The following is a 23,340-nucleotide window of genomic DNA, read 5'->3' as shown; positions in this document are numbered from 1 at the left end:
ACCGAGGGCCGGCCTTCTCCTGGGTCGGCGTCCAGTGGGCAGGACCTGACAGGAGGCAGCTGTTGTGCAGATAGTTACTGGTGAGGCGGGCAGTTGTGAGTGACAGAGCGATGAGCCAACAGCAGAGGCGTCTCCAGCCCTGGAAGCTGCTGCCCAGCCCCTCCTTCCCTGCCCCGGGTCAGTGCGAAACGCCGCCGCGATGGGCCACACGGAGGGCGTGTGAGGCGAAGAGGATGCTGGGAGGAAAGACTCTCCTCATTTGCCAGGGATGGTCTAGAGAGCACTAGGTGTGTGTAAGGAGGAGGGAGAGTCCCTCCAGCCTGCGAGTCTATGAAACTATCACAGAAGAAACCAACCCGCACCAGGAGCCCGTTTAAAAAGACGAGGAATGGCCCCAGTTCAAGTGTACCATGTTCCTCTCCGTTTAACAGGGAGGTTATAAAACTTAATTATAAGACACAATTCTAAGGCCATCAGTGGCTTCCTGCGGCTGACAACAGGATCGCAAACCCAAAGGCCTGTGGGGAGAATGACAGCGGCAGGAGTAAAGCAGTCCTGGGCCAGGGGACCCCGGCCCTCCAAGGACAGGCCACCCTCACATCTAGGGGCCTGGGCAGTGGTACCAGCAGAGGTCCAGGGGCCGACTGTGTAAATGTTTAAAAGTTATAAATCAGGAATTCCCTGGTGGTCCAGTGGTTAGGACTCTGTGCTTTCACTACTGAGGGCCCGGGTTCAATCCCTGGTTGGGGACCTAAGATCCTACAAGCTGCATGGCGCGTGGCCAAAAAAAAAAAAGTTATAACTCAAATGACAAGCTGTTGAATAGATATTCGACCTCGACAGTTCTACCTTTTTAAAAATTTTTAATTAATTAATTTATTTATTTTTGGCTGCGTTGGGTCTTCCTTGTTGCGCACAAGCTTTCTCTAGTTGTGGCGAGAGGAGGCTACTCTTTGTTGCGGTTCACGGGCTTCTCACTGCGGTGGCTTCTCTTGTTGCAGAGCACGGGCTCTAGGCGTGCGCGGGCTTCAGTAGTTGTGGCTCGTGGGCTTCAGTAGTTGTGGCTCATGGGCTCGGTAGTTGTGGCTCGCGGGCTCAGTAGTTGTGGCTCGCGGGCTCTAGAGCACAGGCTCGGTAGTTGTGGCGCCTGGGCTTAGTTGCTTCGCAGCATGTGGGATCTTCCCGGACCAGGGCTCGAACCCGTGTCCCCTGCCTTGGCAGGAGGATTCCTAACCACTGCACAACCAGGGAAGCCCCCCTTTTTTGACTTTTAAGAGAACTTCTTCCATGGCCTCATTGTGCCCACGGTGTTTCATTCATTCATTCATTCATTCATTCAGTAAACATTTCTCTGGGCCCCCACGATGTGCCGGGCTCTGAACAAAGCTTCTGTGGAAATAGAGATGAACGCTATTGCTACAGCTTAATGGAGGAGACAGATGCGGGCCTGAAGAATTAGAATATGCCTCACAGCTGCCACCCACCATTACTCTCTGATGAAAATCACAAGCTGGGTGCTGATTCTTTTTCGCATGAGCATCACCTCTGCTAGCCGCTGTGGTGTAAGAGCTGGTTCTCAAAGCTGTGGCCCCCAGACCAGCAGCACAGGCCTCACCTGGGGATTTGTAAGCAAAGCAGATTCTCAGCCCAGATCCCAGACTCACGGAATCAGAAACTCTGGGGGTGGGACCAGCAGTCTGTGTTTTAATGGACCCTCTGGCTCATGTTGATGCCTGATAAAGTTTGAGATTCCCCTGCCTTAAAGCCATACTTCTCAACCTTGGCCACACATTCATATCCCCTGGGGAGCTTTTAAAAACTATGACTGCTCATACTCCACCCCAAAACAATTAAATCAGGATCTCTGGGAATGGGGCCGAGGCCTTAGAATGTTTAAAGCTCCCTGGGTGAATCAAATGAACCACTGCCTTAGTGGATGACAGGCCAGCCTGAGAATGCCAATAAGAGGCCAGGCTGAAGCCAGCCAGAGCGCTCTGGGCGACCGCGGGGCCTCCCGCTCCTCCTACCGGGGCCCTGGGAAGGCTCTGGGCATTCCGTTCGGGCTCCGAGGTTCCTCTCCCAAGCACGAACCTCGTTTAGACACGTAGCAGCACCTGCCTCTTCAACTAACACAGAGTAGGCTCGGGAAGGAAATGTGATGATGCTGAAGCTGCCAGCTCTCTGCTCGTTGAGCAGTGATCTCTGGTCAGTCATTTGGGGAAAGAGAGTAAGAGGTGAATCACCTACAGAGGGGTTTGTGCCAAGAATGTTCCCTGAGATCTTTGGAACGCTCTGGGTATGAGTAACTCCAGGCACTCTTGGATTCCTTTTTTGTCCTCTTTGGGTTAGTCTCCTATTTCTGAATTGAGTTTGAATCGTATATTGCATTTGTAAAGTACACATATCATTTACATTATAATTTATGTATTTATAAATTATAATTTATGTTATAATTACATGCATTATAATTAGCAGGGACATAGGAAGTATAATAATCACAAGAACAATGATTGCCAGTTGAGTGCTGTGTTAGGCACTGTGTCAGCACTTTAGATACATTGTCACAGTAAGCGTCAGATCAGCCCACTGCAAATGGTCTACCATATTACTCCCTTTTTCAAGACAGGACACTGAGGATAAGGAATGTTAAGTTACTAACCCAAAGTCATATAGAAAATGGCAGAACCAGGTTTTGAACCTAGGTCTGCCTTCAAAGATCGTAGTGTTAGCCCCAGTCTCCTTTGGCTTATCGTTAAGTGGTAGCACATGCATATACTAATAGTATTAAAATCATATAGTAGAATCTGTAAATAATATATGCTACTGGGTAGTTTTATTTATACACAAATTGTACATAATTTAACATGCAGTTGTACATAATATAAACTCAATAAATGCTGTATATGAAAATGTTACCAATTAGAGCTACTTGCATAGTACCAATTAGGGTTCGTTTGTATCCATAACCAATGATGTTATATCTAAAGACCATTCCTGGAATGTTGCATTGAGGATATACGGCTTCTTTGAAAATATTAGACGATTACTAAGATACAATGTAAAAAGGGGAAAAGCAGGATACAAAAAAGGATATATACACATACTAGTTTTGCAAAAAAAATAGACACATGTATTTTATATGCATGGGAAAAAGTGGCAGGAAGGTACCCCAGATCTTTCACAGAAATGATGGTTGGACTGCAAGAGGTTTGTATTTCCTTCTTGATACTTGGGGCAAGACCAAGACACTAGGATGTTCCAGACAGGCTAATATTTGGCATTGCTTCAGACTGGTGCTCTTTCATTTATTTAGTGGACAGGGAGAAATTGGCTATCTATTGATAAATATTATGTACAAATATAGATTCTCTTCCTGATTCATTCCTACAGACCAAAAAATTTCAGGTTCTGGGGAAAAAAATTATTTCCCACTTTTCTGTGGCTCTTATTCTCTCTCTCTCTCTCTCTCTCTCTCTCTGTCTGTCTGTAAAATTCAAAACCCTGCAATTTGGAGGGACACATATTAGTTTCAAATGTAGACACTAAAATAAGTTACTCATTTCTAGCCCTTTGTCAGGCACGGTTCAGGTTTCTGGATTTTAGCCGACTGCAGTGTGCGTGGTACAAAAATACTGCACAGAGAAGGCTGATGGGAGTGAGGAGAGGTTTTGTTTGTTTCTGTGTTCTATTTCTCTCCTCCTTGCATTTTGCCAGTTACACAAGGAGCCCTGTGTGGAGACCTGCATTAACTGGCACCATATTTCCATTTGAATCCACAGACATGTCAGCACTCTGCTCATTCTAGGAAATTTGGAAAATACGCAAAGAATGACTTTCCAAATCAGAAAGCAGCCCTCACAGAATGAGTTGGGAATTGTTCCCTTTTCTTATGTTTTTGGGAGAGTTTGTGGGGGATTGGTATTCTTTAAATATTTGGTAGAATTCACCAATGAAGCCATTTGGTCCTTGGTTTTTCTTTGCGGAAGCTGTAAAGTTACTAATTCAATGTATTTACTTGTTATAGGTCTGTTTAGATTTTCTCTTCTTCTTGAGTCAGTTTTGGTCATTTGTATCTTTCTAGGAATTTGTCCATTTCACCTAAGTTATCTGATTTGTTGGCATATAATTGCTCACACTCTTTTTAATCTCTGTAAGATTGGTACTGGTATTCCCTCTTTCATTCCTGATTTTAATAATTTGAGTCTTTTCTCTATTTTTTTTTCTTGGTTAGTCTCGCTTAAGATTTGTCAACTGTGTTGCTATTTTCAATGAGTGATGGCTTCTTAGGTCTTCATTTTAAAAATTATATCACATAAGTTGTATGTATGTTACATAGGATCTTTTGAGTATATCAAACATTGCAGGATAAAGATGGAAAGGAAAAAAGAGTCATGGTGCAGTTAGTTGCCTTAAGAAACTTACCACAGCCTTAGGTCCTGTATTTGAGTTTCACACTGAATTATTTGCTTGTTCATCTAAACTAATTTCTAAATTCTTCAGGATTCCGTCTTTTAAATGAAACTAATATCTTCTTCACAAAGCAAGGGTGTAGTAGATACACTGTGAGATACTTAGGTGAAAAGTGAAGAAATGAAACACTGTTCATGCCAATGCTAATAGTATTGACCAAGTTGGACAGTGGATCAAGGCTGCTGTAAAATTTAGTACCACAGAGTGGGTGGCTTCACACAACAGGAATTTATTCTCTCATGGAAGTCTGAAATCAAGGTGTCAGCAGGGTCCCGCTCTCTATGAAACATGTAGGGGATAAAGTGTGTCGTCGCCTCTTCTAGCTTCTGCAGTTACCATCAATCCTTGATGGTCCTTGGCTTAAGCTGTGTCCCTCCAACCACTGCCTCGGCCATCACATGTTCATCTGGGCCCTGAGTGTCTCTTTCCTCTTTTTTTTTTTTTTTTTTTCGTGGTATGCGGGCCTCTCACTGTTGTGGCCTCTCCCGTTGCGGAGCACAGGCTCCGGACGCGCAGGCTCAGCGGCCATGGCTCACGGGCCCAGCCGCTCCACGGCATTTGGGATCTTCCCGGACCGGGGCACGAGCCCATGTCTCCTGCATCGGCAGGCAGACTCTCAACCACTGCGCCACCAGGGAAGACCTCTTTCCTCTTTTTATGAGGACACGGGTCATATTGTGTGAAAGGCCCACCCTCCTCCAGTACAACCTCATCTTAACTAATGACATCTGCCCTGAGGGACTGAGGAACTGGGGGTTAGGACTTCAACCTATCTTTCTTTGGGGGGGGATACAGTCAACTCATAACATACATGTTCTAAGCTAATGGCGAACATCTGTCTGTAACTCTCCAGTTCTTAGCAGTCTATCAAAGTGTCTCTTCTGCTTACCATGGTCTTTTTTTTTTTTTTTTTCCCTAAACCTCTTTCCTAGATTGAAGATATGTTTAACGAAATCAGATTTAGTGAGTATGTGGACACTGGAAAACTAATTGACAAAATCAACCTACCGGATTTCTTCAAAGTTTACCTTAATCACAGGCCACCCTTTGGTAACACCATGAGTGGCATCCAGCGGAGCTTTGACGTTCTTGGTTTTACCAATTCAAAGGGAAAGAAAGCTATTCGAAGAGAGGATTTTCTGAAACTGCTTCAAACCAAAGGTAAGTACCTAAATAGGTATATCTCGTAACACCCTTGAGCCATTCCCACTGGAGAGAACTGAGCTGGGAGACAGACCACCCCCCCGGCATCTCTGATTTGACTGGACTTCAGCCGCGAGGATGCCGCTTACTGGCCCACGTGGCTGGCAAACACGGGGTAAAGGGAAGGATGCCGGGAACCAGAAGGATGCAGTTTATGTCCCAACTTCCTGGAACTGCAAGATTCAGGGCCTTCACTCGTAAAGCAGGAATACAAGTGCCAGCCATCAACCTCACAGAGCTACTATGAGACGGGGTTGCATTTGTGAAATAAAGCCACACCAAAGTAAAACTTTTCATTTTTACCTATTCTTTTCCTCATCGTACCTTAAAAAAAAATACATTTATTTATTTATTTTTGGCCGCGTTGGGTCTTTGTTGCTGCGCTCGGGCTTTCTCTAGTTGCGGTGAGCAGGGGCTACTCTTCGTTGCGGTGCGCGGGCTTCTCATTGCAGTGGCTTCTCGTTGCGGAGCACGCGCTCTAGGCATGTGGGCTTCTGTAGTTGTGGCACGTGGGCTCAGTAGTTGTGGCTTATGGCCTCTAGAGTGCAGGCTCAGTAGTTGTGGTGCACGGGCTTAGTTGCTCCGCAGCATGTGGGATCTTCCCGGATCAGGCCTCGAACCCATGTCCCCTGCATTGGCAGGCGGATTCTTAGCCACTGCACCACCAGGGAAGTCCTTCCTCATTGTTTTATGTGAGGAAGTCAAGTAGCCCTTTTCTCTGGGCGATCATTTCATCTTAGCCAAACTGGTGCTTCTAATGTGAGGGAATTTGAAATGAAGCTAAGCACAGTCTTTGTCAGAGTGCTGTCTTCTTTCTCTGCACAAGCCCCAACACAGTCCCCTGGGTTGGAGTCCCATTTTTAGCACCATATAAGGAGGTCTATATGACAGTAACATGGGACTCCCTAGATTGTTTTTGTGTCTCAATGAAACAGTGGAATCATTCTCTTGAAGACCTCAGAATGATGATGCTAAACTCTGACATGAGGTTCAGTCCCACGAGCTGAACAGCCTCCTTTTACCTTTGTGATGCCCAGGTGAGCACATGACGGAAGAGGAGATGTCTGACTGCTTCGCCACACTGTTCGGACTGAATCCTGAGGGCTGGAAATCCGAGCCCGCAGCCTCTTCTGTCAAAGGTACTACAGTGGGCTCTGTCTGGACACGTAGCCGAGGTGCACTAATTTGTTGGCGACTTAAGTGCATTAATGTCTTCTAACTGGTGCAAACCACTCTCCTTCATACCATGCACACAACAAAGCAAGTTCTGTTGGGAACTCAACATGAATAAGTTATAAAAAGACCAGGGAGTGGTGGTCATGTCTAAGAGATGAAAGCTTTTGTTCCTGTGCTCCGTCCTTCCTTTGTGTCTCCCAGCCTTGTTTCTTCCTTTTATTCCCCCGATCCAGTCCTCATCTTTCCAGCTTGGGTAGGCGAATTCTGGCCACTAGCAGAGGATGCCGTTCGGAAGCTCTTTCCGAAGAGGTATTGTCAGGAGAGCCTTGGACGAGGAGAGGGCAGGGACTCAGCAGGCAGGCACGAGCCCCACTTCCAGCTGCCAGAGCTTGAACATCTTTAAAGATCATCCCGGGACTTCCCTGGCGGTCCAGTGGTTAGGACTCTGCGCTTCCACTGCAGGGGGCGCGGGTTCGATCCCTGGTCGGGGAACTAAGATCCGCATGCTGTGCAGTGTGGCCAAAAAAAAAAAAAATCCTCCTCTCCTTTCCTGTCTGAGGATTTCCCACCTCCTCCTTCTAGCTCACTGACGCCCTTGTGCTGGAACGTGTCCATGGACAACCCCGAGTGCTGCTCTGCTGCCGCCATGGGGTCGGGAGCAAAGACTCCTCACCAGGCTTCCTTCTCCCTCGCCTCCTGTTGTCTGTTCCCAATTTCAAGTTGAACAGAGTTCCTAACACAGATAGTTCTAGACTCCAGGATCTGATTGGTCATTTCCAACCTGCAAGCTCCTCTATGCCATTCCTTGTGTACCTGGGATCTCAGAATGTCACTTTCCCAATTGCTTTATATACACACACATGTATACAGTGTTCCTAAGTGTCTCAAAACACTAAAATCAATGATGCCCTGTAGTTGAGGCTTTCCAACGAAGTGTGCAGAGATCTGGGTAACAGTGCTCCAAACCCAAACCACGAAGGAGGGATTTTAACCAGTTTCCACCCAAAGGTTTTCACGGAATCAGGGCCAAAGCCCAGCACAAAGCTCCTCTCACTTTTGTTTAGTATCATTTCCTCATATTTTTGGAAAATGCTTCTGAGTTAGAAACCGAATTGTTATGAAGGCATTTGCTTTCTTTTCTTGTTTGGTTAGGTTCAGAAATTTGCTTTGAAGAAGAACTTCCAGACGAAATCACTGCAGAAATATTCACGACTCAAATTCTTGGCCTAACCATTTCCCAAGATTCTGGACAAGATCCTACGGTCAGTGAAGTTGAAAGGAGTGCCTGAAGCACAAAGGACTTTGTGTGTGTGTGTGTTTTCCACGAGGCACTGCTTTTCCCGCATTTCCCTACCCCTACTCTAATCTTCAGAACGTCTAGACATTAAAAGCAAATTTCTTTTAAGCAATGGAATTCACAAAGTTGGACATTCCACTGTTTCTGAAATAGAAAAGTGGGTGGAGGCAAGAAAATCGATGGCAGCTGGATGGAAGGGGTGGCTGGAGACCCCGGCCGCCATCCTCATGCCTGATCCACGGCAGTGCTGCCTGGAGGGGGTTTGGACAGGACGAGAAGGTGGCGTGGTCCCCGGGGGCAGAGGGGACCTCAGCCAGCAGCAGGCCGTCCTCGTGGCAAGTGTGGCCTTATTTCTATCCCCCCAACTGGCACCTGGACCCTTAGCCTAATGTGGCCTGATATGGATCATCCCAGCCTGCTATTAGGCTGGGGCGGGGGCGTTGGGTGCTCTGGGCTCCCAAGAGCCCCGGCTTGTGGCTTCTTATCAGCAAAACCCCTGAGCAGTTGTGTGCGACCGTTATGAAGAGCATCACTGGCCGTGCTTAACGCCGGTGGCGCCTGCCAGAGAGAATGCAGAAGAAGAGCAGCCCCGGAGCCCTGTGTGTTGTGCAGCTGGACCAGAAACCGCCGGCCGGCCTCCCCGGGGCAGAGCTCAGCAGCCGGGAGCCGCCCCCTCACACAGCGCACGCGCCGCACGGGCCAGTGTGGTTGATTCGCAGCCTTGAACTCCGCTGGGCTGCAGAACGCGCGGAGCAGGCAAAAGCAGTTCCCCACCTCGGGATGTTGAGGGAACGTGACTAAGGCTTCAGCAGCATTCTGACCTTGAAGATAGGGTACCCTCGTCATATAAACAGATGGAAGTTATGGTCTGATTTTAAGAGTTTTGTCCTCAGTTATGAGGTCTCACTCAGGCAAGTGGGCCAAAGGTCATTCTCCACACGTGCTTAGTCCGACACACCCGCCGGCCATTACCAGCTCCTTCCCTGGAGAAACCAGCCTTTGAGATGATGTCTCTGACCCCCGGAGCAGGGGTCTGTGTGAGAGAAACAGAACGGCCGCAGCCCCCTCCTCCAGACACACAGCCCCCTGCGTGGCGGCCGTTTGGAAACCTGGCGCTGGGGGTCCTTTGGACAGCCCGGGACACAGAACTGAGCCGTATCCCCCACCCCGGCTGTGTCACCACAGCCTTGGGACAGCCGGCGCCCGCTCGTCACAGTGTATACCTCCAGGGCTTTGCAACCTGGTTTACATCTGCTTCTTTTTGAAAAACACAAAAAGAAATCCAAGCTTTGTGAATCAACATTGCAGCTGCTAAGGGCTTAGGGGAGACAGACTACCAAGCCAGTTAAAAAGTTCCCGGGGACATTTTAGGGAACAGAAAACTCTCAAGTGACTTGTTCTCTTCAGAAAATAACTCAGAATTGGATGCACTCTGGACACCCACCAGGGGCTGCTTTGATCAGGTCCGGCTCCCTCTTTTTGGTTCTTGTTGACGACATATATTGGAGTCATCGTCTGGAGCAGGACCGGCCCGGGAGCAGTTGGACCCGCGGCAGTGGGTCTGGTGAGCAGGAACCGCCATCAGGCCCAGGCTGAGCCGCTCGCTCTGCGTGCTGAGTCGATACGGGAAGGGTGAGGGTCAGGGCGGCCGTTCATCCGGGAAGGCCCAAACAGCAGGGGACAGCAGCATCCATGTCAGCGGCCTTCCCGCCCTGCTCCCAGCCCAGCCAGGCCACGGGCGCCCCTTCTCACCCTTTCTGCTGGTGCTTTTCTTGGGGTATCTCTCAGCTTGTCCGACCAGCGTGAAGAGCAGCTCATGTGCACCTTCCAGCCCCGGCGGGGCGTCTTCACCTGCTGGCCACGCAAGCGGTGGTGAGGCCGGGCCCCAGCACCCGGGTCCAGGGGAGGAGGAGGAGGGCTGCCTTCCTGCCCAGAGAGCAGAGAGCCCAGACTCTCCCAGCTGTGTGGGTAGCAGAGCAGCGACGCCAGAAATGGAGCGAGCAGAGACCCAAGACGGATGGTCTCACTGGGCTTGTACATCAGACGTAGGGACGAGACACTGGACACCAAAAAGCACCATGTGATGTTCTTTTGAAAAAATAATACTGTTTCAGATGGGGCCTCTGGCTACCGACCTCTGCATCCTGGCCTGTTGCTTCCAGAGTTCAGGACCCCGTGGAAAAGCCATGATTGTCCAGGAACCACCCAAAGCCTCCCCCGCCCCCCACTCTCTCCTCTAGAACCCCAGGCCCCTCCGGGGCAGGATGAGTGTCTTGTTTGCACAGCACCAGCCCAAGGGCCGGGCCGGCCTGGGCTTGCATCCTGCCTCGGCCATTTAGCAGCACCCTGTGTGCCCTTGGGTGTGGCTAATCTCTTAAACCTCAGTTTCCCCCTGGAACAACTCCTGGGGCGGTGGTGAGGATTAAAAGAGATATTGCAAATAAAAGTGTTCCTGGCATAACGTAGTGCTCAAAGTAGGACAGCAGCTATTATCACTGCAGGCAGAAACTGTGCCTGAGACTGGGGAAGACGTTTGATGAGAATTAATCTCTCCCGACTCCAGGGTTTTAGCATCTGTTAACACTTGCTCAAATAGGGGTCTCTGCAAGCTTTGACAAAGGACCCTTGATAAATATTTGTGGAACGACTGAATGAATGTGGATGAACATGAAGCTTCAGTGCTCTTTTAATGCTGACTTAGCTTTTGAATCAAAGTGAATCCGGCCCCCACAGGCCATCTGCATCAGGGTCAGCAGACTCTCTGGAAAGGGCCAGAGGGTAAACAGTGGGGATCTGTGGGCCGAGTGGGCTGTTGGATGCCTCACCTCGGCCGCTGGAGCACAAACGCAGCCATGCAGACTCTGGTCCAGAAAAGAATGAACCTGGCCCCCTTCCAATCAAACTTTATTTGTGGACGCTGAAACTAATTTGGATTTTGTGAGAATTTCCACATACCGTGAAATCTTCTTCTTCTGAGATTTTTTTCAACCACTCAAAAATGTGAAAGCCATTCTTAGCTTGCGGACCACACAGACACAGCAGCCCGGATCTGTCCCGCAGGTTGGAGTTTGCTCCACCTTCTAGGCCAGGATGACTCTTTCCAACAGATCTTTACAAATATGACGAATGTGTAAAACACCTGACTAGTACTCTTCAAAAAAGCCCAGGTCGGGGCTTCCCTGGTGGCGCAGTGGTTGAGAGTCTGCCTGCCGATGCAGGGGACACAGGTTCGTGCCCCGGTCCGGGAAGATCCCACATGCCGCGGAGCAGCTAGTTCCGTGAGCCATGGCCGCTGAGCCTGCGCGTCCGGAGCCTGTGCTCTGCAACGGGAGAGGCCACAGCGGTGAGAGGCCCACGTACCACAAAAAAAAAAAAAAAAAAAAATGTGTCCTAAAGCCATGGCTGCCCTAGACCCTGGGGTTTTTGGCCTGACGTGTCTTGAGAGATCTGGATGACAGAGGTTCCCCTGCAGGCAGCGGCTCAAAACTGACTATAATAAATAGACACAGGACACTGGGACTCAACAGTAAGTTGCCACCCTATTCATATGTCATATAACATCCTCTGCTAGCTTAGCTTAAAGGAATATCACACACACACACACAGACACACACACACAGGCTCACAACCCGAGTTGATGCAACATTCTTCCAGGGCAGTGCAATGCTGAGTGTAGGGACCAAGCTCATGGGACAGTAAACCCGTCGCGGGGTTCTTTACCGTGTTTCCTGAGCTGCTGATGCCCGAGGCAGGCCTCTCGCCCCCGCCGATAACCATGGGTATTTATAGTGCCCAGGCGAGAGGCATCGGGCCCCGAAGATTACTCTCCACTGTTGGCAGCCCTGCCTTTTTCTCCATAGTTTGAAATCACCAGCTGTGAGTGGCGAAGTTCAATACCAAGGTCGCCCCCATGGAAGGGAATGAGGCTTTGTGTTCGGCCCTGCACCCCCTCTTGTTCTCTCCTTTTTTGTTGATGGGAAGTCAGAAAACACTTCAATGTAAACATGGTATTTATTTTTTTAGATCTTAGTCTTTAAAGCAAGTGTGTTTTTTCCTTTGGGCGGGGGCGAGTTTAGTTCCAACAACCACTACAAGCTCTTTGCCAGCACTTCAGGCAACACACAGCGTGTGCTGTGAAGGGTAGTCCCCACAGCGTGTCTGTCCTGGTGGAGGGAGCGGTGGGCGGTATTGTGGACCCTGGGTCTGATGCAGAGAGGGCGCATCGGGTGTAGGTTCTGTCTCAAGTGCCGGCCGCCACCCAGCTTCTCCTCCGTGTGCATCTGATTGCTTCACGAATTCAGCAGAGTGAGCGTGCACCAGCACTGTGGTAGGGCTGGGGGTACAGTGGTGGACAAGACGGGCATGGCCCTTGTCTTCGGGGATCTCTCGTCAAACAAATACATAACTATGTCGTTGCAAACTGCGGTCATAGAGGAAGAGCCAGGGGCCTATGAGGTAGAATATCATGAGGGAAATGTGCTTTAGTTAAGTGATCAGGGCCCGTCTCTCCAAAGATGAGGCTTGTAAGTTAAGAGACAGTCATGGAAAGAGTGGGGAGAACCTTCCAGACCGAGGGGACAGTGCCACCAAGGCCAGAAGCATTCAGTGAACCAGAGGTTTGTGTGGTTCAGACCCTAGAGAGGGATGTAGGCTCAAGGTGAGGTCCTCGGGAGTCCAGAACGATCTCTCGCGTTCCTTCAGCACTGCCGTTGCACGGTGCTTCCTCTCGAGTCCAAACAGGAATGTTTTCACGTGGGCGACGGGCAGGAGGAATAGAGGGAGACCAAGTCTTCAAGAAGATGATCTGGCCTTTCTCATTCCTTCACTTTCAAAGAGTCTTGATATGGGACTTCCCTGGTGGCTCAGTGGTTAAGAATCCACCTGCCAATGCAGGGGACATGGGTTTGAGCCCTGGTCCGGGAAGACCCCACATGCTGCAGAGCAACTAAGCCCGTGCGCCACAACTCCTGAAGCTCGCGTGCCTAGAGCCCGTGCTCCGCAACAAGAGAAGCCACCGCAATGAGAAGCCCTGCACTGCAATGAAGAGTAGCCCCTGCTCGCCACAACTAGAGAAAGCCCATGTGCAGCAACAAAGACCCAACGCAGCCAAAAAAAAAAAAAAAACATAAATAAAATTTAAAAAAATTTAATTACAAAACCTTGGAGAAGCTTTTAAAAACAAAACAAAACAAAGAGTCTTGATATGGGGTATGCTGCTGCTCAGAGGATCCCAGGAAAGACCATAAATAAGTCTTGTGAGGAACCAGCCCTGAAGCTGGTGTGTTCTCTCACGTGACAGTGGACAAAGGTGGGAAAGCTCCCAGTGGGTTTCAGCCCCATAAACCTTAAACCCTGAGTCGGCATCAATACATCCTTCTTAGTTTTCCAGGGATTTCAACATTTTAAAAAGATGTAACCACAATTTCCTCTGTGATCTTGTTGTCCCTTTGTGCACAACCATGTTTAACTACACAGTCCCCTGAGTCGCTGGTGGTATCCCAAAGGCAGCCAGGTGTACGGCGAAGCTTCACCAGAGCTCGCCACTTACCCTTCCCTCAGTGTGCTGTTCGTCACCTCTGCCTTTCACTAGGACAGATGAGAGAATAGCCGTAACTTGTGCCAGATCCTCTAACAGTGACCTCAGTTGAACTGTGTGTGCCCTGGTGCTAAGGCCTAAGATAAAATGTGGCAGGGAGCATGTTTCTTTCCCTTTAGAAGGTTATATTGTAGCGAGGGAAACAGACCTGTCAATAGTAATACAGTGTTTTGTGATATGACATAGGGGCGTCCAGAGCAGATGGGGCGGGAAGGAGGAGGTGATCAGGGCAGGTGGAGGAGACATTACATAAATGAGGCGCTCTAAGCTCATCTGAGCAGTGCCTGGGGGCAGTGGCAGGAGAGCAACCCAGAGAAGATGGTGATCTCATTATGGATGGCCTTGTGTGCTGAATCAAGGAGGTTAGACTTGATATTAAAGGAAAGGGGGAGAAGTGGATCAAACTTGGATCTCAGAGGCGTAGGGCTGGGTGATGGGCAAGAGGGGTTGGCTGGGGAAAGGGCCCACAGCGAGGAGATTATTAAAGTAGTTTGGGGAGAAGTGAAAGATTGCAACAAGAGAAAAGGCATTCAGGAAGGATCAATGAGTATACAGACTAAGAGGCAGCTTAAATAGGGTATCAGCCATGATCTTTGGTTTGGAGCAATAGAAATTGGCTCTGGTTAGCTTCAGTGGAAAGGGACTTTATGTGAAGACTACCAGGTAACTCATAGGCTCAGTGGAGCGACTGGAGAAGCAAGCTCTGAAAATGACCAGGAACCAATGGCAGCCAGGATGCCAGTGGCGCTGCCACCACTGGGAGCTCAGTGCCTCCGATACTTAGGCTCTCCAATGGCCACTTCTGCTGGAAGTCATTTCTCCGCTGCCCCTACACACCCTCAAACATCAAAGTCAAAATCAAAACCACGATGAGATACCCTTTCACCGCCACAAGACTAATATGAAAAAGACAGACGATAACAAGTGTGGGTGAGGATGTGGAGAAATTGGAACTCTCATACGTTGCTGGTGGGAATGTAAAATGGTGCAGCTGCTTTGGAAAACAGGCTGGCAGTTTCTCAACATGTTAGATACAGAGTTACCATAGGACCCAGCAATTCCCCTGCTGGGTATGTAGCCAAGAGAAATGAAAATATACATCTGCACAAAAACCTGTATACTTATCATCATAGCAACTTTATTCATAATAGCCAAAAAGTGGAAACAACCCCATGTCCATCAATGAATGAATGGACGAACAAAATGTGGTAAACCCATGTAATGGAATATCATTCAGCCATAAAATGAATGAAGTATTAATTCATGGGATGAACCTTGAAAATATGCTAAATAAAAGAAGCCAGGGGGCTTCCCTGGTGGCGCAGAGGTTGAGAGTCCGCCTGCCAATGCAGGGGACACGGGTTCGTGTCTCGGTCCGGGAAGATCCCACATGCCGCAGAGCGGCTGGGCCCGTGAGCCATGGCCGCTGAGCCTGCGCGTCCGGAGCCTGTGCTCCACAATGGGAGAGGCCACGACAGTGAGAGGCCCGCGTACCGCAAAAAAAAAAAAAAGCTAGGCACAAAAGGACACATATTGTTTGATTCCATTTATGTGAAATGTCCAGAATAGGCAAATCCATCGAAACAGGAAATAGACTCTTGGTTGCCTAAGGCTGGGGGGAGAAAGAATGACAGCAAATGGGTGGAGGGTTTCTTTTTCAGATGACAAGACGTTCTAACATTGATTGTGGTGATGGTCTCACAACTCTGCGACTATACTAAAAAACACCTTAAAAGAGTGAATTTTGGGACTTCCCTGGCAGTCCAGTGGTTGGGACTTCACCTTCCAATGCAGGAGGTGTGGGTTCAGTCCCTGGTTGGGGAGCTGGAATCCCACATACCTTGGGGCCAAAAAAAAAAAGGCCAAGACATAAAACAGAAGCAATATTGTGGTGGGTTCAGTGGAGACATTAGAAATGGTCCACATCAAAAAAAAAAACCCAACCAAAAAAAGGGTGAATTTTATGGTATGTTAATTATATCTCAATAAAGCTATTATTTAAAAATAATCGACTGGCAACCCAATTAAAAAAATGGGCAGAAGACCTGAATGGACGTTTTCTAAAGAAGACGTACAGGTGGCCAACAGGCACATGAAAAGATGCTCAACATCGCTAATCATCAGGGAAATGCAAATCAAAACCACAAAGAGATATCACGTCACATCTGTCAGAATGGCTATCATCAAAAAGACCACAAATAACAAATGTTGGTGAGGGTGCAGAGAAAAAGGAACCAGTCACTATATTATATTCCTCAGACATATTATATTGTAAATCAACTATACCTCAATAAGAAAGAAAATCAACCTACTAGACCATCCACCTGGGTAAGGTTGGGACCCATGCCCAGGACCTAACCCCCTGGGAAAAAGAGGGACAGGCCCCCTCTAGCTTCTGTAGTGGGGGGCAGCCTCCACCCACAAAGGCTCACCCAGAACTAGGAAGGGTATTCCGATGCTGGGCAGCCAAAATGACTGCACACGTGGGAGCAAGAGAAGACATTTGGGCAGCCTTCTGGATTTCTGACCTGAGAGCTCACCAAGCACCTTGGTAGATGCATTTCAATTCTGCTCCAGGTCACTGGGTCATGACCGAACTTCTGTGTTTAATCATTCATTCATTGTTGGAAGAGCCTGCGTTACACCGTCTCACCTCTGAACACATCTGTCTCTTGAAGCACTTTCTATCTACTATCTCTTTGTTTCTATATGGCCTCAAGTGGCCCAACTTTTAGGCAAGCCAGTGGCTGCATGGATGGATATACACTTGCTAGTCTATTAGTATTTGAGCTGGTGACCATTTTTAGAGCTGTAATTATAGGCAAGAAAAAGTAGGCAGAGAAGCAAACTGGAGTATTTGATTTATCAAAGAAAAATTTTTTAATGGCTCCCCAGTCTATCTGAAATTCATCATCAGGCCCACATTGTAGGGGAGACCTTCCCTACGATAATTCGGGACCCCGTTGGGCTCCACCAGTGGCGTGCTGGTATATATTTACCCGTCCTCTCTGGGTGGGGGAGGAACAGGAGGGTCCTGAGAGCACTCCCACAGGGCTGATTTACAACTGTCCACATCCTGATGACTGTGGAGTGGGGAGCGCCTGTCCAGAGACACAGTCAGGAGAGCGGGGCTCTGGCCAGAACTCTGCTAACTGGCTGTGTGACCGGATGGTAGCGTCCCTTTTTTTTTTTTTTTTTAATATTTTATTTATTTATTTATTTACGTAGGCTGCACTGGGTCTTAGTTGCAGCATATGGTATCTTTGTTGCGGCATGCGGCATCTTTGTCGCGGCATGCGGCATCTTTGTCGCGGCATGCGGACTTCTCAGTTGCGGCATGCATGCGAGATCTAGTTCCCTGAACAGGGATCGAACCCGGGCCCCCTGCATTGGGAGTGCAGAGTCTTACCCACTGGGCCACCAGGGAAGTCCCAGTAGCATCCTTTTCTGTGAAAGGAGGGAGGCTTCAGCCTCTGCAGCTCATCCTTTCTGTTCCTGTCTCCGAGTAAGGGACTGTATTTCATTCTGTGGTTGGAGTGTTCCCTTCATAGTTTTCCCTCTTGGCTGGGCCTTGCTAACGACCTGCTCCACAAACACCAAAGCACCTGTTTATGAAAACAGCGCTCGGTTGCAAGTTGCTAGGCAAGGACCAAGGTGCCCAGAAGCGCCAGGGCCGGGCCTGCGTTTTCCTCACAGTCACCCATCTCCATCTCTGTTCCAGAGTTATCCTTCCCCTCCCCACACCTCCCACCCCATGGTGAATGAGCCTTCATCCCGGAGGAGGAGTGACGTAAGGGTTGAATTTACCAGCCTAGGAAGAGTAGTTTGACTTCAAACCCCAGTGTGGGGCATACTGATGCAAAGATCATCCAGGTCTGTTATTTAACAAATGCTTTCTGGTATCTAGCAGTTACTGTGTGCCAAGTGCTGTTCTAAATTCTTGACAAATACTGTTTTGTTTTCTTTTATTTTTTAATTTTTTTTGCGGTACGCGGGCCTCTCACTGTTGCGGCCTCTCCCGCTGCGGAGCACAGGCTCCGGACGTGCAGGCTCAGCGGCCATGGCTCACGGGCCCAGCCGCTCTGCGGCATGTGGGCTCTTCCCGGACCGGGGCACGAACCCGTGTCCCCTGCATCGGCAGGCGGACTCTCAACCGCTGCGCCACCAGGGAAGCCCTGTTGTTGTTTTTAATTGAAGTATAGTTGATTGACAATGTCGCGTTAGTTTCAGGTGTACAGCAAAGTGATTCAGTTATACATATATATGTATTCTTTTTCAGATTCCTTTCCCTTGTAGGTTATTACAAGATATTGAGTATAGTTCCCTGTGCTATACAGTAGGTACTTGTTGGTTATCTATTTTATATATAGTAGTGAGTATATGTTAATCCCAAACTCCTAATTTATCCCTCCCCCCACTTTCCCTGACAAATACTGTTTTTAATTCACATAACTCTGTGAGGCAGGTCTTCTTTTCACCCCCATTTTACAGATGAGGCACAGTTAGGTCAAGACACAAGCCATAACTAAGTAACTCACCTCTGGAACCCCACGATCACTCTTTTAACGTGTCTAAGATGATCACAGTCAGAGAGAGCTTGACTTCCAGTCTCTGGTAACTAGTTATTCAGGCTAACGCTCAAGCTGAAAGCAACTAAAAATGCTAGAACATATGCCAGAAAACATATTTTAAAAAATCCTAAAAGCCACCACATGCTGACAAGATAGTAAGGAATAGGCGAAACTGAAGGAAAAAGAGAACCCTGGAAGCTAATCCAGCAAGGAAGCCACTTGAACCCTGTAGATATTTGCCAAGTCTGGCATATTTGAACTTCAGTGTGAATGGTTTTTTTTGAGGCAAGAGGTCGGAAATCAAAGTCCAGGGTCCACACTGGGTGGGAGATGAGACCTTGCCTAGTGGTGTGCTGGTAAATGCTTATCACCAGCTCTTGGTGGGGTTGGGAAAGGGTCCTGATGTATTATGGCATTTGCCAATTTCCATAGTGTAAATGCTCCGCCATGGCTGATTTAGAACTATTGATAGGAGGTCACTGAACAGAGCTGGGAAGCGCAGGCTTGCCAGTCAGCTGCAGCACATCACTGACCCCACCCTGGGTACAATAAGCAAATCAGTCTCACTCAGGCAACCTATATTGGCATCACCTGGGGGTCCAGGGACCCACGAGCCCTGAACTTGGATGTTGGTCATCCTGCACTAGCAGTGTGCCCTCAGGAGTCTGGCAGAGCAAATGGAAAGCAACTCGAGAGGAAGGTAACTTCATTCTAAGCCTCAAATTATCCCTATAAATAAATTTTAAAATACAATGTCCAGCAAGGTCAAGGAGAACCAGACAGATCACAAAGAAATAGGACACCATGAGTAAGAACCAGCAGAAACAGACTGTCAGATACTTCAAATATCAGAATGATCAGACACAGACTATGAAACAAGTGTGCTTTGTTGAAAGAAAGAAGTGTAAAAATATCCGCAGGGGACAGGAAACTATAAAAAGTGCCATAGTAGATTTATAAAGAACATTTGTAGAGAGCTTTATAGTTTAATCAGAGATCAAAAACACAAACACCTTCAGGGGCCATGTGGTAACACAAATGAGTACAGTGACCGGGTGACACACTGGTGACCTAGTGAGCTTTATCTGAGGGGCACAGGGCTTCTCAGCCCCAGCTGATTGTGGCCATGTGGCACTTGGGGCCCAGTTTGCAGGTCTTCTGCTATCTCTAGAGAAGCTGGATATTTGGATTTCTTTTTATTTTGGCAAAATACACAAAATGTAAAATTGACCCCTGTAACAATTTTAAAGTGTACAATTCAGCGACAGAAAGCACATTCACAGTGTTGTGCAACCATCACCACTACCTACTTTCAGAACTTTTTTATCACCCCAAAAGGAAAACCTGTACCCATTTGAAGTCACTCCCCATTTCCCACCTCCCCGCAGTCCCTCTGGTTTCTGTCTCTAGGGGTTTGCCTAGTCTAGATAACTCATATAAATGGAATCATACAATATGTGTCTTTTTGTGACTGGCTTCTTTTACTTAGGATGTTTTCAAAGTTCATCCATGCCGTGCCATGTATCAGTACTTTATTCCTTTTTAACGGCTGAATAATATTCTATTGTATAGATATGCCCATTTGTCCATTCATCATTCAATACTTGGATTTTTAAATATACCTTCCCATTTTTAATTCAAATATATGCTTTAAAAAGTTCTGTGTAACCTTAAGCATGTATCTGCTGGCCAGGTAAGTCAGAGGGCCAATGGTATGAGACCACTGTTTTATGACCCACTGTTACATATTTTCCCATATAATCCTCACATCAGGAACTTGGGGTTTGGGATGGTAAAAGGACACGCGTAAGAAAAGGCCTGCAGTGCAGCTTCCACTCCGTATCGCCAGAAGCTTTTCTCCCCCAAACCAAAACCTCAGGGGAAAGGGCTTGGTTTTAGAATGAGCGGAAGACAAACATCTAGCTTATGGCTGTGTCCTTGAACTTCCCTGGGACTCAGTTTCCCTCCATGTAAAAGGACTGATGTTAGGTTAGTTGATCTCCAAGGCACTGGGCTTGCTAACGGGGTCATTCTTTTTCCCCAGCATCCACCTGGGCACGAATTGGCTCTGGTCAAGATAGTTTAGCTGCAGCTGAACACAAGGTTGAGGCCCCTGGCTTATCCTGGTAATGGTAGATTCGTGCGGAGCTGTCCTAAGGCATCACGGGGAAGAAACCAGCTCCTTGTCGCTGGCCAGTCCATTTTACCTGCCAGGGTCATTTGTGAGGTGGCCGTACCTGGGCTGAGCCTGGGGCTTACATCAGGTGTAGCTTAAACTCAACTCGTGGTTCTCGAACAGAAACCCCAGCGTGGGCCCCCTCACCTTATTTATGGCGAGGGCAACTTATCACTAGGAGGAAAGGTCTAAGAGCCCCTGTTGAAATGCTGGTATATAATCATCGAGCTTTTCCTGCGCCGAAAGCTGTTTCATAAGCAAGGTCGGATGTCTCTAGTGGTCACCCCAGGCACCTTTCCTCCCACCCTCGTTTTCCAAAAGGACGAAGGATAGGGAAGCGACGTCCTAGCTCGCGTATTTAAACCGGGCAGAGGGTCAGCAGAGGTCCGCGTTTCTCAACTCCTTCCAAGAGCACCTCGCGTCCCGAATCGGCGCCTTCAACTCGGAGAAGTCAGGAGCCCCACAGGAAACTTCCATTACTGCAGACGCTGCCACACACCCGGGGCAGCGGATGGGCTGCCGCGCTGGCTCCCCAGGAATGCGCTCCCTCCACGGCCGGCCGCCCCGCCGGCCCGCCCTCTCCCGGGGACCCCCCGGCACCTGCGGCCTCCGAGTAAGTGTCCGCGCGCACGTCCGCCGGCCCGCCTCCCCTCCGCGTGCCCGGAGCCGGGGGTCGCCGGGTGCCCCTCGCCGCCACCCCGGTGAGCGGGGGGTCGCGGGCGCCTCCCCCGTGTGGGCGGAGAGGCTCGCGGCGCTGCCCCGCGGCGGCAGCGGCGCCCGGAGGCCGCACTACCGGCGACCGCGGCGGCGCTGCTCCCCCTGCTCGGTGCAGCTGCCGCCCGGCGCTTGCGCACTGGGCCTTGGGCGCGCGGCGGCACTAGGCTTTGTGTGTGTGTGTATGTGTGCGAGTGTGTGTGTCTGTGTGTGTGTGTGTCTGTGTGTGTGTCTCTGTGTGAGTGAGCGGGCGGGCGGGCGGGCGCGAGTGTGGCCGCCGCGGAGCGCGAGCAGGACCCGGCGGGCGCGCTCCCCCAGCCTCTCTCTCCCCGCCAGAACCATGTCGGGCAGGTCGGTTCGAGCCGAGACCAGGAGCCGGGCCAAAGATGATATCAAGAGGGTCATGGCGGCTATCGAGAAAGTGCGCAAATGGTAAGCGGAGGCGCCGGCTTGTTCTCTGGTTCGCTTGCAGGCTCGCGACGCGGCCGCCCCGAACCCCGAGACCAGATACAAAAAGCCGGCGGGGCGCAGCGCCCCGGGCCGCCCGCGGGCCCAGGAGTTGGAGAGGGCGGGCGGCGCGCGAGCCGGGTCACCTGCGCGCGGCGGGGGCCGCGGCCGCTGCCCAGGTGCGCTCGCTCCTGTCGCCCACCTGGCGCGGCGGCGGCAGCCTGGAGGCGGCGGGCGCCCCGGGCCGGGCGGTGGAGCGGCGGGCAGTCCCCGGCGCGGCGCTCGGCTCCCGGGAGGGGGGCTCGGGGCCGGCCCCAGAAGCCATTTCGTTTCGTGCAAGTCACATGAAAGCGGCTTCCCGCGCGCCGGGGCCGCGATGCCGGCAGCAGAGGGGAGAGCGCGAGCTCCATTGTGCAGGCACCGAGCGGGCCGCCGCCGCCGTCTCCGTCTCCGTCTCCTACCCGCGCGCCCCGGGCGGCGCAGCGCCGGCCCCCGCGCCCTTGCCCGCGCCGGGCCTCCCTCTCTCCCTCCCTCCCTCCCCGGCCGGCTGGCTGGCTCGCTTGCTCGCTCCCCGCCTCCCAGGCCCGGCGCCCTCGAGTCTGCGGAGTTTGCAGAGCGCGAGCCGTTTAAATTTAGCGCTTTGGGCTGCCTGGAGCGAGGGCTCTTGGCGAGGAAGAAAGATGGGGGCGAGCGCGAGGAGGAAACGCCGGCGGCGGCCGCGGGGCCCGGGGCTCCGGGCGCCCCCCTCCCGCCCCGCTGTGCCCGGACCCGGGCGCGGGGGTCCGGGCGAGCGAATGTTGGGGGCCAGACCCCGGCCCTGGGCTGCGTCTGCCTGTCCGAACCCGGCAGCCCGCGTTTCTTTTGCGGAGAGAGCTGTTGTTTTTGTTCTCTGCGCGGGGGGCGAGGGGGACTCGGTGTCGGCCGTGCGGTTTCTGCAGCTCACGTTAGATTCCGTCCGGCATGGCCTGGTTGTAATTAATACGACTGAACGTTTCCCCGGCCTCGTCCGGGTCTGTCTCGGAATCGGCCCGAGGGCCAGGCCCGAGGCGCGAGCCGATCGCCAGGTTGGGGCGGACTTGTTGAAAACTCCCAGCTCCCGGATTTCAACTTTATTATTTTTTTCCCACGGCCTCACCAGGGTCAGGGAGGGAGAGGAGCCGCAGCGGCCGTTCGAGTGTCAGCGCCCGCGGGCTCGTCCTGACCCTTTATTTAAAGCCTGCAAACCCCGCAGGCCCCGTGGCGGGCTCTGTTTATGTTTAGGGGTGTCATTTCTTGAGTAACGCCTCGCCTCGGTCCCTCAAAACCACTGGGGGCTAGCCTCCAGTCTAGCCGTGTCACAAGTTAGCTGTCCTTTCTGAGTCAAACCCAACAAAAAAGGCAAGAGGAAAATCAATAAAGTCCACGTGCTCCCGGGCCTCCTATGGAAAGGGCTTGTCTGCAGATGGCCGGATGCCCGGCCGAGGGCTGGGTTTGGCTCTAGTGGGACAAAGAATTTTCAGAACCGTGAGAAGGGAAGGCCTTCCAAAGTTGGAATCCAAGTCTTCCCTGCCGTGGGAGCTCCCCTGGTGCGCAGGGCGCCCAGTGCCCGGACTGGAGCCATTTAAAAATGGCAGAAACAGCTGCAGGCCAAAACGCACACGGGAAAACAAGCCCACCACCCCCTCTCCTGCGGGATTCCCAGAGGGAAGGC

At 50.5% G+C, this 23,340-nt stretch overlaps 2 protein-coding genes across 8 annotated transcripts in view; both read left to right on the top strand.

The window, feature by feature from the left end:
• CFAP251 (cilia and flagella associated protein 251) overlaps window positions 1-10,433 on the top strand; it is a 64,860-nt gene extending 54,427 nt beyond the window's left edge. For 4 of the 5 annotated variants that reach the window (XM_081253173.1, XM_081253175.1, XM_081253174.1 and 1 more), the window contains 3 exons: window positions 5,403-5,631; window positions 6,711-6,812; window positions 8,002-10,433. In XM_081253173.1, the coding sequence (XP_081109299.1) occupies window positions 5,403-5,631; window positions 6,711-6,812; window positions 8,002-8,138 (468 nt within the window). In that variant the 3' untranslated portion in view covers window positions 8,139-10,433. Of the gene's footprint in view, window positions 1-5,402; window positions 5,632-6,710; window positions 6,813-8,001 lie in introns of those variants that run through there. The other variant, XM_081253176.1, reaches the window with a different exon arrangement.
• An 8,890-nt stretch (window positions 10,434-19,323) lies between these two features.
• Window positions 19,324-23,340, top strand: part of BCL7A (BAF chromatin remodeling complex subunit BCL7A) — a 31,752-nt gene continuing 27,735 nt past the window's right edge. For 2 of the 3 annotated variants that reach the window (XR_014017317.1, XM_081252385.1), the window contains exon 1: window positions 21,404-21,635. Coding sequence is in view for 2 of the 3 variants with exons in the window: in XM_081252385.1 (XP_081108511.1) it covers window positions 21,544-21,635 (92 nt within the window). In the remaining variant the exon portion in view is untranslated. Of the gene's footprint in view, window positions 21,103-21,403; window positions 21,636-23,340 lie in introns of those variants that run through there. The other variant, XM_081252384.1, reaches the window with a different exon arrangement.

This window comes from Mesoplodon bidens, assembly GCF_964165515.1.
Source record: "Mesoplodon bidens genome assembly, chromosome: 13".
Lineage (NCBI taxonomy): Eukaryota > Metazoa > Chordata > Mammalia > Artiodactyla > Ziphiidae > Mesoplodon > Mesoplodon bidens.
This window is presented reverse-complemented; position numbering and strand designations above follow the sequence as displayed.